Below are 14071 nucleotides of genomic sequence, written 5' to 3'. Positions count from 1 at the left end.
AATTTTTGATTAGTCTATGCTTACCTTACGACCGAACTCCTGATTACTAGAGTCCCTTCCTCAAAGAATTGGAGAGTTTTCACAATAAAAAACTAAAGAGAGTATCTTAACACACTTTTTTTTAGCAAAGAGTATCTTAACACATGAAAACGACAACATATTAGTTTAAAATTAAGTCTCGATGCCTAAAAACACCAACGAACCCAATCCATCCATGGGACTCAACAGGTTGAATAATGTTCACTGAATATGTGAGAGAGGATCAGTATTCAAACTCAATAGAAAACACACTCTTATAGAGTCGAACAAAGGTTAGTCACACATTCGATATAAAATGATTATTTCAACTAAGACTCGAGGCTCGAGTTCACTCAAATAATTAGTCTTTAGATTGAATTTTATTATCGACTTGAATTCAATTTAATTGAAATAATAATAATTCTTTTTACAAAAAATTTTATATATTAATAGAAAATACTAGACCATAGTCCCAAAAATGCTTAGATGAGATGAAATTTTTTTTTGTCAGACGAGCTTATAAGCTATAAACTCATTAAGGTGTCTTACCAAGCAGACCCTATATATATGTTTCTTTCAACTTAACTAATGTCATGCATCTTCGTTAAAACTTTGTCATCTTAGTCTCCACAATTGCACTAAAAAAATAATAAAGTAGTAGATTAAAAAAGGAGTTAAGCTAAATCTAGGGATTAGGAACAAAAAATCTAGGCTGTAATGTCGGGGAAGAAACAAAGGATAACCAGTGGGAGAGTGAGGGAGGGTATGTTTGTGCGTTGTCCCACTATTCTTAGGTTTTTTTCCCACATTCGATATTTTTGTCTTTATATATAATGTTTGTTAGATTGATGAAACAGGTTCATGTGATGTAAGAGAAACAAGAGAAAAAATGGGTAAAGGCGGAGGAGGAGGAGGAGAAGATGAAGAAGGTGTAATGATGGCTGGTGATTTCTTTTGGTCATATACCGATGAACCTCATGCTTCTCGCCGTCGTCAGATCCTCTCCAAATACCCTCAAATTAAACAACTCTTTGGTCCTGATCCCTCCGCATTCTTCAAGGTGAGTTTTATATTACCATCTAGATCTCTAATGTTACTTTTTCGTACCGTTTTTAGTACATGTTTGATATCGTGGTAAATATGTCAGAATCATATATTAGAATCACGGCGAGCGAGCTTTTGCAAATCACCCTGTGATTTGCAAACCCATCGTGATACCAAACATGTGGAGATTGACCCCGAATGCCATGTGTAACAATGGTTTTTAGGAAAAATATTGGTGGGCCCCAAAACCCTTTGACACCTTGAGAGAGAGAGAGAGGCATGATGTGATAGATGTGATATGTTGCTGACATAGATAGGAATATTATAGAGATGTAGATTGAATGAGTGTATCATTGATATAGATAGTTTGTGATGTAACTTGTGAGATTTATTTTGAATGACATGATATATAAAGATGTGAGATAACTTGTGGGATCTATTTGAAGTTTTTTAAACAGCTACACCATTTGTGTGAAAAGTTGGTGAAGTTCTTAAATCTGATGTGAGATTGTAGGGTCCACGAGAAGTAAGTTAACAACTTTGAATTGGTTCTACCATTAGATTTACAGATGACCCCAGTGTGTCATTGGTTCTATGATATTAAAAATTGATTTTGTAATATTAATTTTAGTTTAAAGTGAGTTTAGGGAATTGATTCTCTCCATTGGAATTTTCTCAATTGTTATATCTCAACCACAAACTCAATCTCCTCTTTTTCTCTCTCATGTCTGATGGCTGAGATGTTGTTACAATTGAGAAAAATTGAGAGAATTCCAACGTTGACAATCTATTTCCGTGAGCTTAAGGTAACATGCTTTATGTTGTATAAGATTTGCAGTGGTAAGATTTCCAATGTTGACAATTCCAATGGCTAAGATTTGCAGCTTTTACTAATATAAAAGTATGTTGAACAATAATTTGGGTGTAAAATTTGGTAATAAAAGCTGCAAATCTTAACTTCAAGCTGAAATCAATTCTAGAGGTAAAATCAATTCTAATTGAGAACTCCCAAACATATCAAAATCAATTTTAAGTCTTCATAAACCAAACTTGTCACTAGTGTAGATTATATTAGTTTGGGATATGGATTTGAAATGTATTTTATGTGAATGTGTATGGTTTATGGATAAGTTTTTTTAGATCTGTATTAGATCTGGTATAGTGTTTGAAATTGTTTTGTTTTGTTGCAGATTAGTGTTGTTGTTCTGCTTCAACTTGTTACTGCTATTTTACTTAAGGATGCAGGGTGGCTGAAGATACTTCTAGTAGCCTATTTTTTTGGCTCATTCCTCAACCACAATCTCTTCTTGGCTATCCATGAGCTCAGTCACAATCTTGCTTTTTCAACTCCTGTCTACAACCGTTGGCTTGGGATTTTCGCTAATCTCCCTATAGGCGTACCTATGTCTGTAACCTTCCAAAAGTATCACTTGGAGCACCATCGCTTCCAAGGCGTCGATGGCGTTGATATGGATATCCCCAGTCACATGGAAGCACATGTCGTAACAAATGTTCTTGCGAAAGCCATTTGGGTCTTTTTACAGCTATTCTTTTATGCATTTCGACCGTTGTTTCTTAAACCGAAACCTCCAGGTATTTGGGAATTCATCAACTTCTCTGTTCAGATTGCCCTTGATGTCTCAATGGTTTATTTCTGGGGTTGGAAATCCTTAGCTTATCTCATACTAGCCACATTTGTTGGTGGAGGAATGCATCCAATGGCTGGTCACTTCATTTCAGAACATTATGTATTCAATCCTGAACAAGAGACATATTCTTACTACGGACCTTTGAATCTTCTCACATGGCATGTAGGTTACCACAATGAACACCATGATTTTCCAAGAATTCCTGGAAACAAACTTCACAAGGTGAAGGAGATTGCACCAGAATATTATGATAGTTTGTCACACTATAAATCATGGAGTCAGGTTATTTACATGTATATTATGGACAAAACAGTTGGACCTTATAGCAGAATGAAGAGAAAGCCAAGCAAAACTGAATGAATAGATGCTGTCATTCATTTATTGCCCCTATGAATATTCTTTATAAACTTTTCACACTTTTGATAACTTTATATGTCACAGAAGAATGTACTGTAGTTTTTGACCCAGATAGCAAGCCATTTGTTTATTAGCTTATTACAATGGTGATGAATGTTATTGGTTTTGAGCTTTCCTCCATCAATATGTGTCCAAACATTTCAACAAAGAAAGTATAATCTGCAAACTAGAGAATGTACATGATTGGTGAATGCATACTACAGTCAACATGCGTTCCGGAGTGGAAAGATTAGCAGATTACTAGTAATGGACAGAACATGATCATGGTCAGTTTAAGGTTGAAGAAATGGTCGTAATACACTTGATCTAACATACTCTATTAGTAGACTAATTTTATACAATTGTTTGTAACATTATTTGTCACTAGATAGTGGATTAATTTTTCTTGAATTTCATTTTAATTAGGATTTTTATTACTTTACTCTGATAAAAAATGTATTAAAAAGATGGTTGAAAAATATACTATGTATTATATTACTCTTTAAATTATATACTTGCAGTTTGTTTGTTGTAAACGTGAGACCGTTGGCCATCCCTATCATTTTAGATAGAGTAAACTATCAAATACGTCTATCACTTTAAATTTATAAAAAATGTATATCAAATTTTAGACATCAGATCAAATTTGATAGTAATGATAGTAATGTTATAGATTAATAGATTGTAAATGGTTAAATAGTTAAAAGATTAATCGATAGTAAGTGGTTAAATATGAGAGCAAATTTTAGTAGGTAACAAGTGGTAAAATATAGAAGATCAAGTTAACAATTTAATTTAGTACATGTAAAAAATTCAAGAGTTAATTTGATGGTTTAATACTCTTTATCCATATCAGGGTTGTATCATCAATAAACCAAAGGTAATGGCTGGTGACATTCAATAAGATGCAAAACACACCATTCTCATGATAGGATTGAAAGGTTTTAAAAACTGTTTTTTTTTTTTTTTTTTTTGAGTCATGCTCAAATATTGTTTGCCTGCCATTAAATCGGGAAATACGATTTGTAGCAATATGGTTACATTTATGTATTCGAATATCCGTAAAATAAACAACAAGTTGCTGTGGTGTAGTGGTTATCACGTTAGTCTTACACACTAAAGGTCTCCAGTTCGATCCTGGGCAGCAACATCATTTTTTTGCATTTTTTTTGTTCATATCTCAGCGTAGTTTTTGTGTTACCCTTCTCTAAAATCCTCTCACTTCCTTACACTTATATATTGGGTGATTTAAACAAACTATACACTTGCTGCATATTTGTTTTTCACTGTATTTGAAGTCTTCTCTCTAGCTATAGAGCAAGAACCTAATAAGACATTGAAAGAACAACAAACCAACATATAGTTCAGGTAGTGGTTATCCGTCTCTCTTTATGTTTCAGAATCACTATCATGTATCCTAAGTGTCGTGTTTATAGTTTATTCTTGATATTTGTTACATAATTATTGAACTAGTAAGTTTCTACACCATAGTAGTATATAGTTTTTGGTTACATCATACTCCCTCCATTCCTTTTCTTTTGATGTTTTAGGTGATTGCACAAATATTAAGGAATCATTAAATTATAGGAATAATTGTATGGTTTATACTAAAATACCCTTACTTACTCCTTGATTTTTTTTCTCAAAATTCTAATCTCCTTAATTATTGAAACTCACCACACAAATTGCATTTATTATTTAAACTTCCAATTTTCAAAGTGTGTTTTTCAACAAGGGTAAAATTGGATAAAAAGTATTAAAAATTCTAAAACATCAAAAGTTTTGGAATAAAGTTTAAGTTCTAAAACATCAAAAGAAAAGGAATGGAGGGAGTAGTATTTAAGAAAGCATGTCTTATATGATTAATTATTAAATTATCTTCAACCAGTGGTATATGGCATGCCCTCATATTTAGTTTATTGGGATAGGTTAAAATTAATGTCTAGAAGTCATCCATGATTAGAGTTTTTTGTTTCTCTCTAATTTTGGTGTGAACCGTAAACCCTATTTTTGAATTTAAGATATTCGATTAGTTTCTTCAAATCTGTATAATTTTTGTGTGTGCAATTTAAATTAAGTTTGTTGCCTTAATTCTTGGCAAACAAAATACTGGTTTGTTGTGATTAGTTTGCTACTTTGGATAGAAACATGCATCATCATAAATTTGGAACAAGTGTTTTTGATCAAGGGATAAGTTCTACTTTTTTTTTTAGAAACAAAAACAAACAAAAAAAATAGTGTAGTTTCCATTTTTTTTTCTGCAAAAAGCTGTTGACATAGGAAATGATTTTCTAGTTTCGATTATAAAAAAATATTATACTTGCGGTGAGTACAATACTAAAACTAGGGTTTAATATCCGATTATGCCATGTCTCGAGAAAGATCTCAAGTGGGTTATTTATAGCTTGATTGAGCCTCATATTCCGTAAGTCACTTGTGATAGAGGAAAGCGCGTATATCCCCATGAATCTGGATATTATGGCCGAATATTTAGCCTAAGGTACGAGCATGATGGTTTTGAGGACAAGGTAAAGGGGCACACCCTTGGTAGAGTATTGGCGGTGTCCACGTATTGGTGGGCCACATTGCGTGAACATGTTACGATAGACTGTTGCCAATGTTTATTATAATCGTCGTGTTAAGTTGTAATTTGGCTAGCGGCCTTCCCTTATGCAAAAAAACAGTTTAAGGATTTTTTTATTTGATTTTAAATTTTAAATAGTATAAAGTTAATGTTCATTTAATATGTACTAATTGTATAGTAACAGAGGTAGCAAGAGGATGGATCCACGTGCACCATGTGTTGTTATTTTGAGTATATTTTATTATACAACAGGACAATAGATTAGTTTTGTTTTTTTTTTGTGACAAAGTCTTTTCATTCTATCTTTCATTACCATATTCAATGCATCAGTGTCCGTTGCTAAGCCAAAGTTCCGACAAATAAAGAGGTGTTAGTTTCATACTCCTTTAGCTTTGATACAGAGAAATGGATCAGCTACTGTGGAGAGTATTGCCACTGTTAACACTCTTAATTTCATTCTCACTATTCTTCTATCTACAATCTCCTATTATAAAGGTGCTAAATTATTTACTTTTCTTGGATTCATGATTCTGTATATGTTTATGAGCAAGTCATTAATCTTTTTTTTTTTTTTGAGACAGTTACGAGGGGATGAGTGCAGTCTTCTTCCATATAATCATTATTGGATATCCAGCAAACGTATTTTGACTTCACAAGGATTCATTTCTGGATCAGGTTTTTCTTCTTGATCAATTTATATTATTTGACTTGGATTCTTACTTACCATATTTTCTATTGACAAGTTATTGTTCAAAATGTATTACATGATATAGTGGAGATAAACGAAGGGAAGATAGTTTCTATTGTTGAAGGATATGGCAAGAAGGAGAATTCTGTGCATCAAGTGATTGATTATGGAGATGCTGTTGTCATGCCTGGCTTGATTGATGTGTAAGATTTCAAAATCCTCTTCTTGTGGTTTATTTTCTTTCACTGTTTTGTAGTTGTATGTTAAGAAGAATAGTTAATTGTCCTAAACAACTTACAAATTATTCAACTAAATTCAAATAGAGTGTTAAAATAATCCTAATTTGACTCTCAACAAAGTCACTTGAATCTTCTCAAGCAATGTTCACATATTTCAAAGTGTAGTGTCAGATGCTTGTCCCCTGCTAGCATCTTAAATTAGTATTATTTTAAAAAAAAAATCAGGCAAATAACGACTTTCTTGAATTGGACAATAAAAAAGTAAGATAAGTTATTAGAAGTAGTCCCAACTTACTCTGATTGTGTAATATTTTTTTAAAAAGGCACTAGTTTCGTAAAAAAAAATCATTTGTATTCTGTTTTTCTTACCAAATTAGTATGTAATGTTAGGGTGAAAATGAAATCTACGAAATTAGTACAAGTGGTAAAGTAATTACCAAAACAGAAAAAGTTGTACATGCTCACCTTACAATCTGTAGAATTCTGTTGGTTCATTTTATTATATTTTAACATGTTTTCAATTTGTCATATCTTTGCTTATTACAAAAATTACTTTCGAAGGCATGTACATCTTGATGAGCCCGGGAGAACTGATTGGGAGGGATTTGTTACTGGTACCCAAGCTGCAGCTGCTGGTATGCTGATGTTCACTATTTCTTTACCTTACATTTGTTTGGATTTTTCAGTATTTTTTCTGTTAGCAAATTAATCGTGCATTCGCACACATCCGCAGGCATATACAATGTTATATGACATATCAATTTGTTACACTTTGCTAGTGGTCCTGTCTGTGGTCATTGTTGTTAATACACATAACTTTTGTTTTTAACAGGAGGTGTAACTACCGTGGTTGACATGCCTCTAAACAATCATCCAACAACCATGTCTAAGGAAACACTAGAACTTAAGGTATCGGTTATTGTTCACTTCAATGCATTTGTTTTTTCTTTTAAGCAGTGTTGTCAAATAGTGGCTATAGTAACACTATAGTGCTGCAGTGTAGCGGAATTTAAACAAATCACCATTGTTCCGTGATATGCTGTTTAGTACAACACTATAGGATTTTAGCATCGCTGAATTTGAACAACCTGCTATTTTCCACGATCTGCGATTTACAAATGCTACTTTAAAGTGTTCTAAGTTTATCTATCCTCATATGACGAATGTTTCGTCACATACGGATACGGAAAAAGACACCGGGACACACGCCTAATCCGAGGAGTGTCCGTGCTTCATATGACGAAACTAACCATTTCAAAGAGATAGACGTAGGAGTTCCTTTTGAAATATATTATTTAAAATCAGATTAGCTATTCATATTTTCATATCTAGGTAAGCTGTTTATTGTTGTGTTAAATTTGTTAGGCTTACTTGTTGTTAACTATTGAATTGAATTAATTTTTCTATACCTGACATGAATTTCTACCTTTTTCCAGCTTGAAGCTGCAGAGGATAAAATCTATGTCGATGTTGGTATGAACCACAAACTCCACCTCAGCTTAAAAGTTGTACGATCAATTAGTTTCTAAATTATTTTACTTAACATATTTTTCAGGTTTTTGGGGAGGCCTGGTTCCTGAAAATGCACATAATACCAGTATTCTTGAAGGTCTCTTAGATGCTGGGGTTCTTGGTTTAAAGGTAATCATTTGAACACTTGTGCATTACCAATAAACTTTGCTTTGAGGTCAAGGACATATTAAGTAGGATCTACTTCATGATTCAATTTCTTCTCGATTTGTTGTTAATTCTTTTTTACCTTTAATTTTAAGAATCTGTGGATTCTAGAATTTCTAGGGTCTGGCTCTAGTCAGTATATATATCCCTGAAACGGTTTGACACTATCTTGCTTTGCGTTTTTTTTTTTGCAGTCTTTTATGTGTCCTTCAGGAATTGATGACTTTCCTATGACTACTATTGAACATATCAAGGTACAATCCTTTTAAACTATAAGAAGTTATAACTAGGAATAAGTATTTTTCCAATCATTTTTATATTTCTTTGCGTGACTAGTTACATTTTTTATTTAGTAAGGCATAGGATTGTTGCTTTGCTTGTTGTATTGTCCCTGCTTGCAAGTAACATTACTCCAATCTCGTTGGAGTAATGTTACTTATTTTATACTAAAATGTCTCTTTTCCTATTGGCAATGTTTAATTGTGTAGCAAATGTGCTTGTTATAGGAGGGATTGTCTGTGTTGGCAAAATACAGAAGACCTTTACTTGTGCACTCCGAGATTCAACAAGATTCTGAAAGTAGTTCGGAACTTGAAGGTAATGGCGACCCTCATGCTTACAAGACATATCTCGACACTAGGCCACCTTCTTGGTAAGACATTCTGCTTTCGCTTTCTGGCAAAATATACAAATGATTTATTGTCTTTTTTTTATCATATAAAAACATAAAATTGATTAAAGTTCTTGAAATACCGGTCATATTTTCGCACAATGTCCATTAAATTTTATGAAAAACTACTAATGCTAGATAACCAGGGAGGAGGCAGCCATTAAAGAACTTGTAGATGCTACAAAGGATACCAGAATCGGTGGTTCTTTAGAAGGAGCACATGTTCACATTGTCCACTTGTCTGATTCAAGTGCTTCCTTGGATCTTATTAAGGTATCCTTAAACATGATTACTATATAATTAATTGAACTCAAATCCTTGCTACAAGCATTTGAAGTACTTTTTTGTGTTTCAAAAACTTAGCAAACTTCTTCTATCATATGACAATGCTACTATTGTACATTTATATTCTACTCTATATAGGAAGCAAAACGCCGTGGGGACAGCATCAGCGTCGAAACTTGCCCCCATTACCTAACATTCTCATCTGAAGAGATACCAGATAAAGATACTCGTTACAAGTGTTCCCCACCCATTCGTGATGCATCAAACAAAGAAAAGTTATGGGAGGCTCTACTGGTATGCTTCTGCTCTAAAATAAGGGCAATCTTACTTAAATCATGTATGATCTCAACAATTTTACTTGTTCGGTTCTTCGTTTTAGGACGGACACATTGACCTATTAAGTTCTGATCATTCACCAACTGTGCCTAAACTCAAGCTTCTTAAGGAAGGTGACTTCTTGAAGGCGTGGGGAGGCATATCATCTTTGCAGGTTAGTTAATTATCATTCAGTGAATGTTAGAACATTTGAAATCTATTCTCTAAAAATTGATTATAATGAGTTTGATTTCTTATCATGGATCTAAAGACTAACGGACGTTCTGTTGGGAGACTTGTAGTTTGATCTTCCAGTGACTTGGTCATATGGGAAGAAGCATGGGTTAACTCTAGAAAAATTATCGTTGTTGTGGAGCCAAAAACCTGCAAACTTAGCGGGGTTAGAATCAAAGGTGACATGATTATAATTTCCTTCATGGTTATGCATTACTGTTTTTGTAGTTTTCTTTATTGTGGAGCCAGACTTGGAATAATATTAATAATAGTAGTCTTTGTTTATATGATTCTGTATATGCTTTATAAAAAAATAATTGCCGACTGTTTAACTAAAAAATTATAATTTCCCATTTTATGCTTTAGGGAGCCATTGCAGTTGGAAATCATGCAGATATTGTAGTGTGGCAGCCAGAGGTGGAGTTTGACCTTAACGACGATTATCCTGTTTTCATTAAACATCCTGTAAGTCTTAAACATGATTAACATTTTGCAATTCTAAAGATTATTTTGAAACTAAGTGAGTGATGTCAGAGATGTATTTCATAAGAGAGAGATAAATATAAACATGATTTACATTTTGCAATTCTAAAGATCATTTTGAAATATATTGATAATATTGGAGACTAGGTCGATAGAGTGCAATATCAAGGATCGAATTGAGTTTTCGTTCTAAAAAAACCCTTTTATAAAAATTATATTTTTCACCATTTCAAAATGGTCCACCGTTTCTATTGTTACCAAGAAAAATATTTTTGGCTGGTAACTTGATTGATTTTATGAAATTTCATCTTCAAATTTGGTATTCAGAGCCTGTCTGCATATATGGGAAGAAGGTTATCAGGAAAAGTTTTGGACACTTTTGTGAGAGGAAACCTTGTCTTTAAGGATGGTAAGCATGCTCCTGCAGCCTGTGGTGTTCCAATTCTAGCCAAATGAATTGGTTAAGAACATGGTAATCCCCATAACTTACTGATCTCATCTCAATTTCTTTTAGTTTGCTGATACTTATTAAGATCCTGATTCATGTTTTGGTCGGTTTTTCATTAGATGCTATTCACCTTGTGCCATAAATAAGAGGTGGAAGTAGCTGTTGGCATCCGTGATTAAGCTAGACTGTAGCTTGTTTTGTTGCTGTATCCGTTTTGACGCTGAGGATATTTATGCATGTATATATGCGTGCGTGTTTCTATATTAAATATATGTTAATAAGAACGGTGTCGTGTCATGTGCAGATACGTCTTCACCAAGAAAAAGTAGTAGTAGCAGTAAAGTTAAAGTACTTGACTTGAAATCATGCTCTTCGGTTAAATTTTTCGATTTGTCTAGTTGAGTTCTACTTTATTTTGAACTACGTTCTTGAAACAATTTCTCATGTCTTCGTTGGTTAATTCCTTATTATTTGGTCCATTTTTGTTTTGGACGATATCATCTGTATTTCAGTTGAAACTCTAGCTAACATTATTGATCTTAGACATCACAATGGCCACCTGAGAAGCTATGGTTGTGATTTGCAGCCTATAACATTGTTAATCACTGGTCATAAAGTATAGTAATCAAATTTTAACCTGTCGTAATAACTAAAATATTCTAATATGGAACCTTTCTAATGGAATGCATAGGAAGAAATTAGAAATATGTTGGTTAAATTAAACTTTCATGAAACCTGGTAGTATGATATTTGTGAAGTATTATTCTGCAATTATTGTGTATAATATGTATTAGCTAGCATATTTGCTGTTTTAAATCATATGGTAATTAACTCCAGAAATTCTTAGCGTGTACATTATAGACTTAATTAGCTTAACTATCTATCTATCATGCTAAGAACTTTGATCTCTTTATGTTGGATTCAATCATCAGAAGGGGCAACAGCTATAGTCATAGATTTTTGTTGATTGTTTTGGTCTTCGAGGTTGTCGGATCGAGGTTCACTATCGCTGCCGCTTGAACCGTGGTCACTCACCAATCCTAAACTTTTGCCTAACAAATCACCATTCTTAATCTTAGCTGAAGCTGGGACTTGACTTACTCTAGGACTAGGTGGAAGGTACAAACTAGCCCCAGAGTAAAAGTTTGGAATAGAACTTGAAGGGACCCTAATAGCTTCAGACATAAATATTGTCACACTTAGGAAAACCAACATTGCAAAAAATGTTGCACATCTTGTCGTGTCCATTTTCTTAGTTGTCACATTAATTTCTTGTGAATGTCTAGTGTTTATATAGCAAATGCCATACAAAGTATAGATCATCGTTTCTTGATTTCAACTAGGTGTCATGGTATTTTTGTGACTAAAGAAAAACGCACCTGTTTCTCTTGTCTACACAAGAAATGAAATATGTATGTGTTTTTGTGGTAGCGTTTAACATGGAGAAATAGAAAGATTTTGCCATCATCGTCAAATGCATTGTTTGCCCTTGATTTAATGTAGGGAGACTTTGTATTGTATGTTACATTTTAATAAATATAGAGGTTATTTTACGGAGGTTAGAATCTCGGTTGGGAGAGGTGTTCACAATTAGTATGTCTCAAATTGAATTAGCTTATGAAATTTATGGAAAGAAAAAGGAGTTATTTGCAAATAGTTTTTTTTTTTCCATTGTCAAAAAATAATTAGTAAACACTTGCTCATTTTTTATGTCAATTGTTTTTTTTTAGGGTTGCTCGTTCAATTGTTTGTTTTTATTTACAAAGTGTTTTTTGTGCAATATTTACGAAGCTTTAAATAATTATAAATAGATGAGTAATAACAAGTGACAACACATATTTTTCAATACACATATTTTATTTTATATAATATACATAATATACATTTGGGAAAAAAAAGTTATATCTACAACTAATCATCAAAAAAAAAAAAAAATTTGGTGAGTCTAGCTTACGCATTGCTCCATAGACCTTATGTACGACTGATTTGCATATGATGTAGACGTGATCAAGATAAAAAGTGTCACTTATGCCTAATCAAAATTGCTAAGATGGAGTTTATCTTCATTGGTACGTAATCGGTTAAGGATAAAACACATTTGTAGGGTTGGGATTTCATTCAAAAGATAAGTCTACAAATATTTTAGTAATATTACCAAAATATTATACTACTTAAAAATATTTTCCTACATAAAAGAAACCCCAATCTAATTTTTTTACTTTAAAATATTTTTCTACATGAAAGAAACCCCAATCTAATTTTCTAATTCACATGTATTGTTTGATTAGAAATTTTGTTGTCAAAGTGATAGTTTAGTGTATTGATATTTATACTTTTTATGCATTACTACTCTGTTTGCAAAAAGGTGGAACCCTTCAGAACCAAAAAAAAAAAAGAGGTGGAAGAATTTCTACATAATTGTATAAAAAAAATAATAAAAAAGCAAACATCGGTTGACAACTCAAAATCCATTAAATATCTTTCTAGCAGATATTTACAGGGATGCACGAATATGAATATCATTTTTATTCAATGTAACATGTATCAGATGACTACCACCAATTTCCATAATTTTTTTTGTTGAGGAAGTTAAACTAACTAACTCATCCAAATTAACACCAATGTCCTTAATTAATATCAATCGATCTCCACCAGTTTCCTTCCTAGAACTCTACTAAGGAGTTGGTAAAAAAAGCTCATACAATTTAAAATAATAAACTCATAGTCAATTTTTTATATTAATTGGTCTTGTCAATTTTTACGTTGTCCTCGACTTTCTTTGAATCAAACTCAAAGATTATCTTGGACGCAACAAGCTCAATCACCTGGTGAATAACACACACATGTGGAATGCAACTTTCCTTTCATCAATTTGGGGTTCTGGAGAGTAATTATATGATGTGGCTTTGAAGTAATCACATAACTATTTATAAAAATAGTTATATGATGTGACTTTTTACACCCAGTAAAAAATACTCAACATACGTAGAATCAAACCCAAAACCTTGACATGAACATATTTCAAGGTCCAAACCCAACATCACCGGATCAACCCAATCAGTCATCCTTAATTAATTGATAGGTTAACTTGTTTTTGAAGAATAAATTGATAGGTTAACGTCTTTGGCAAACTGATGATACTTCACCGCATTTGTGCTCACAGAATAGATACCCAATATAAACCAAACAGATAAATAAGATAAGCATGCAAATGATCTTTCTAATTTCCATTCACAGTTAGCTTCCCCACAACATTAGGTCAGTGTATAGTTTTTTCATGGTTTTGATATGCAATTGGACTTTAGGGTAACAAACATTTTTTGTTTGACAAAAGGGTAACA

General features: G+C 32.8%; 2 protein-coding genes and 1 non-coding gene across 4 annotated transcripts; all 3 read left to right on the top strand.

The window, feature by feature from the left end:
* Positions 1 to 573: 573 nt before the first annotated feature.
* Positions 574 to 3643, top strand: DES-1-LIKE (fatty acid desaturase family protein). 2 transcript variants are annotated; one of them, XM_085742170.1, is made up of 3 exons: positions 574 to 781; positions 876 to 1078; positions 2253 to 3643. In XM_085742170.1, exons 1-3 carry the CDS (start codon positions 736 to 738, stop codon positions 3069 to 3071), a joined length of 1068 nt encoding a protein of 355 aa, XP_085598296.1. In that variant the 5' UTR covers positions 574 to 735; the 3' UTR covers positions 3072 to 3643. The 2 variants fall into 2 exon arrangements, with proteins under 2 accessions (XP_085598296.1, XP_085598297.1); XM_085742171.1 differs by lacking the exons at positions 574 to 781; positions 876 to 1078 and adding an exon at positions 1662 to 1868.
* A 541-nt stretch (positions 3644 to 4184) lies between these two features.
* Positions 4185 to 4257, top strand: TRNAV-UAC (transfer RNA valine (anticodon UAC)). Its single transcript has one exon. It is a non-coding gene; the product is annotated as a tRNA-Val (tRNA).
* A 1822-nt stretch (positions 4258 to 6079) lies between these two features.
* ALN (allantoinase) lies at positions 6080 to 11167 on the top strand. The gene is made up of 16 exons (XM_085742169.1): positions 6080 to 6186; positions 6273 to 6366; positions 6465 to 6582; positions 7180 to 7253; positions 7451 to 7527; positions 8055 to 8091; positions 8174 to 8259; positions 8490 to 8549; positions 8802 to 8947; positions 9112 to 9238; positions 9389 to 9544; positions 9630 to 9740; positions 9868 to 9978; positions 10166 to 10264; positions 10610 to 10754; positions 10850 to 11167. The coding sequence occupies exons 1-15, from the start codon at positions 6097 to 6099 to the stop codon at positions 10736 to 10738; spliced, it is 1515 nt and encodes a 504-aa protein (XP_085598295.1). The 5' UTR covers positions 6080 to 6096; the 3' UTR covers positions 10739 to 10754; positions 10850 to 11167.
* Positions 11168 to 14071: the final 2904 nt, after the last annotated feature.

This window comes from Medicago sativa, chromosome 2 (assembly GCF_051527215.1).
Source record: "Medicago sativa cultivar Bolivia chromosome 2, Bolivia_mono, whole genome shotgun sequence".
NCBI lineage: Eukaryota > Viridiplantae > Streptophyta > Magnoliopsida > Fabales > Fabaceae > Medicago > Medicago sativa.
Note: the sequence above shows the minus strand (reverse complement) of the source record. Positions and strands in the feature narration are given on the sequence as shown.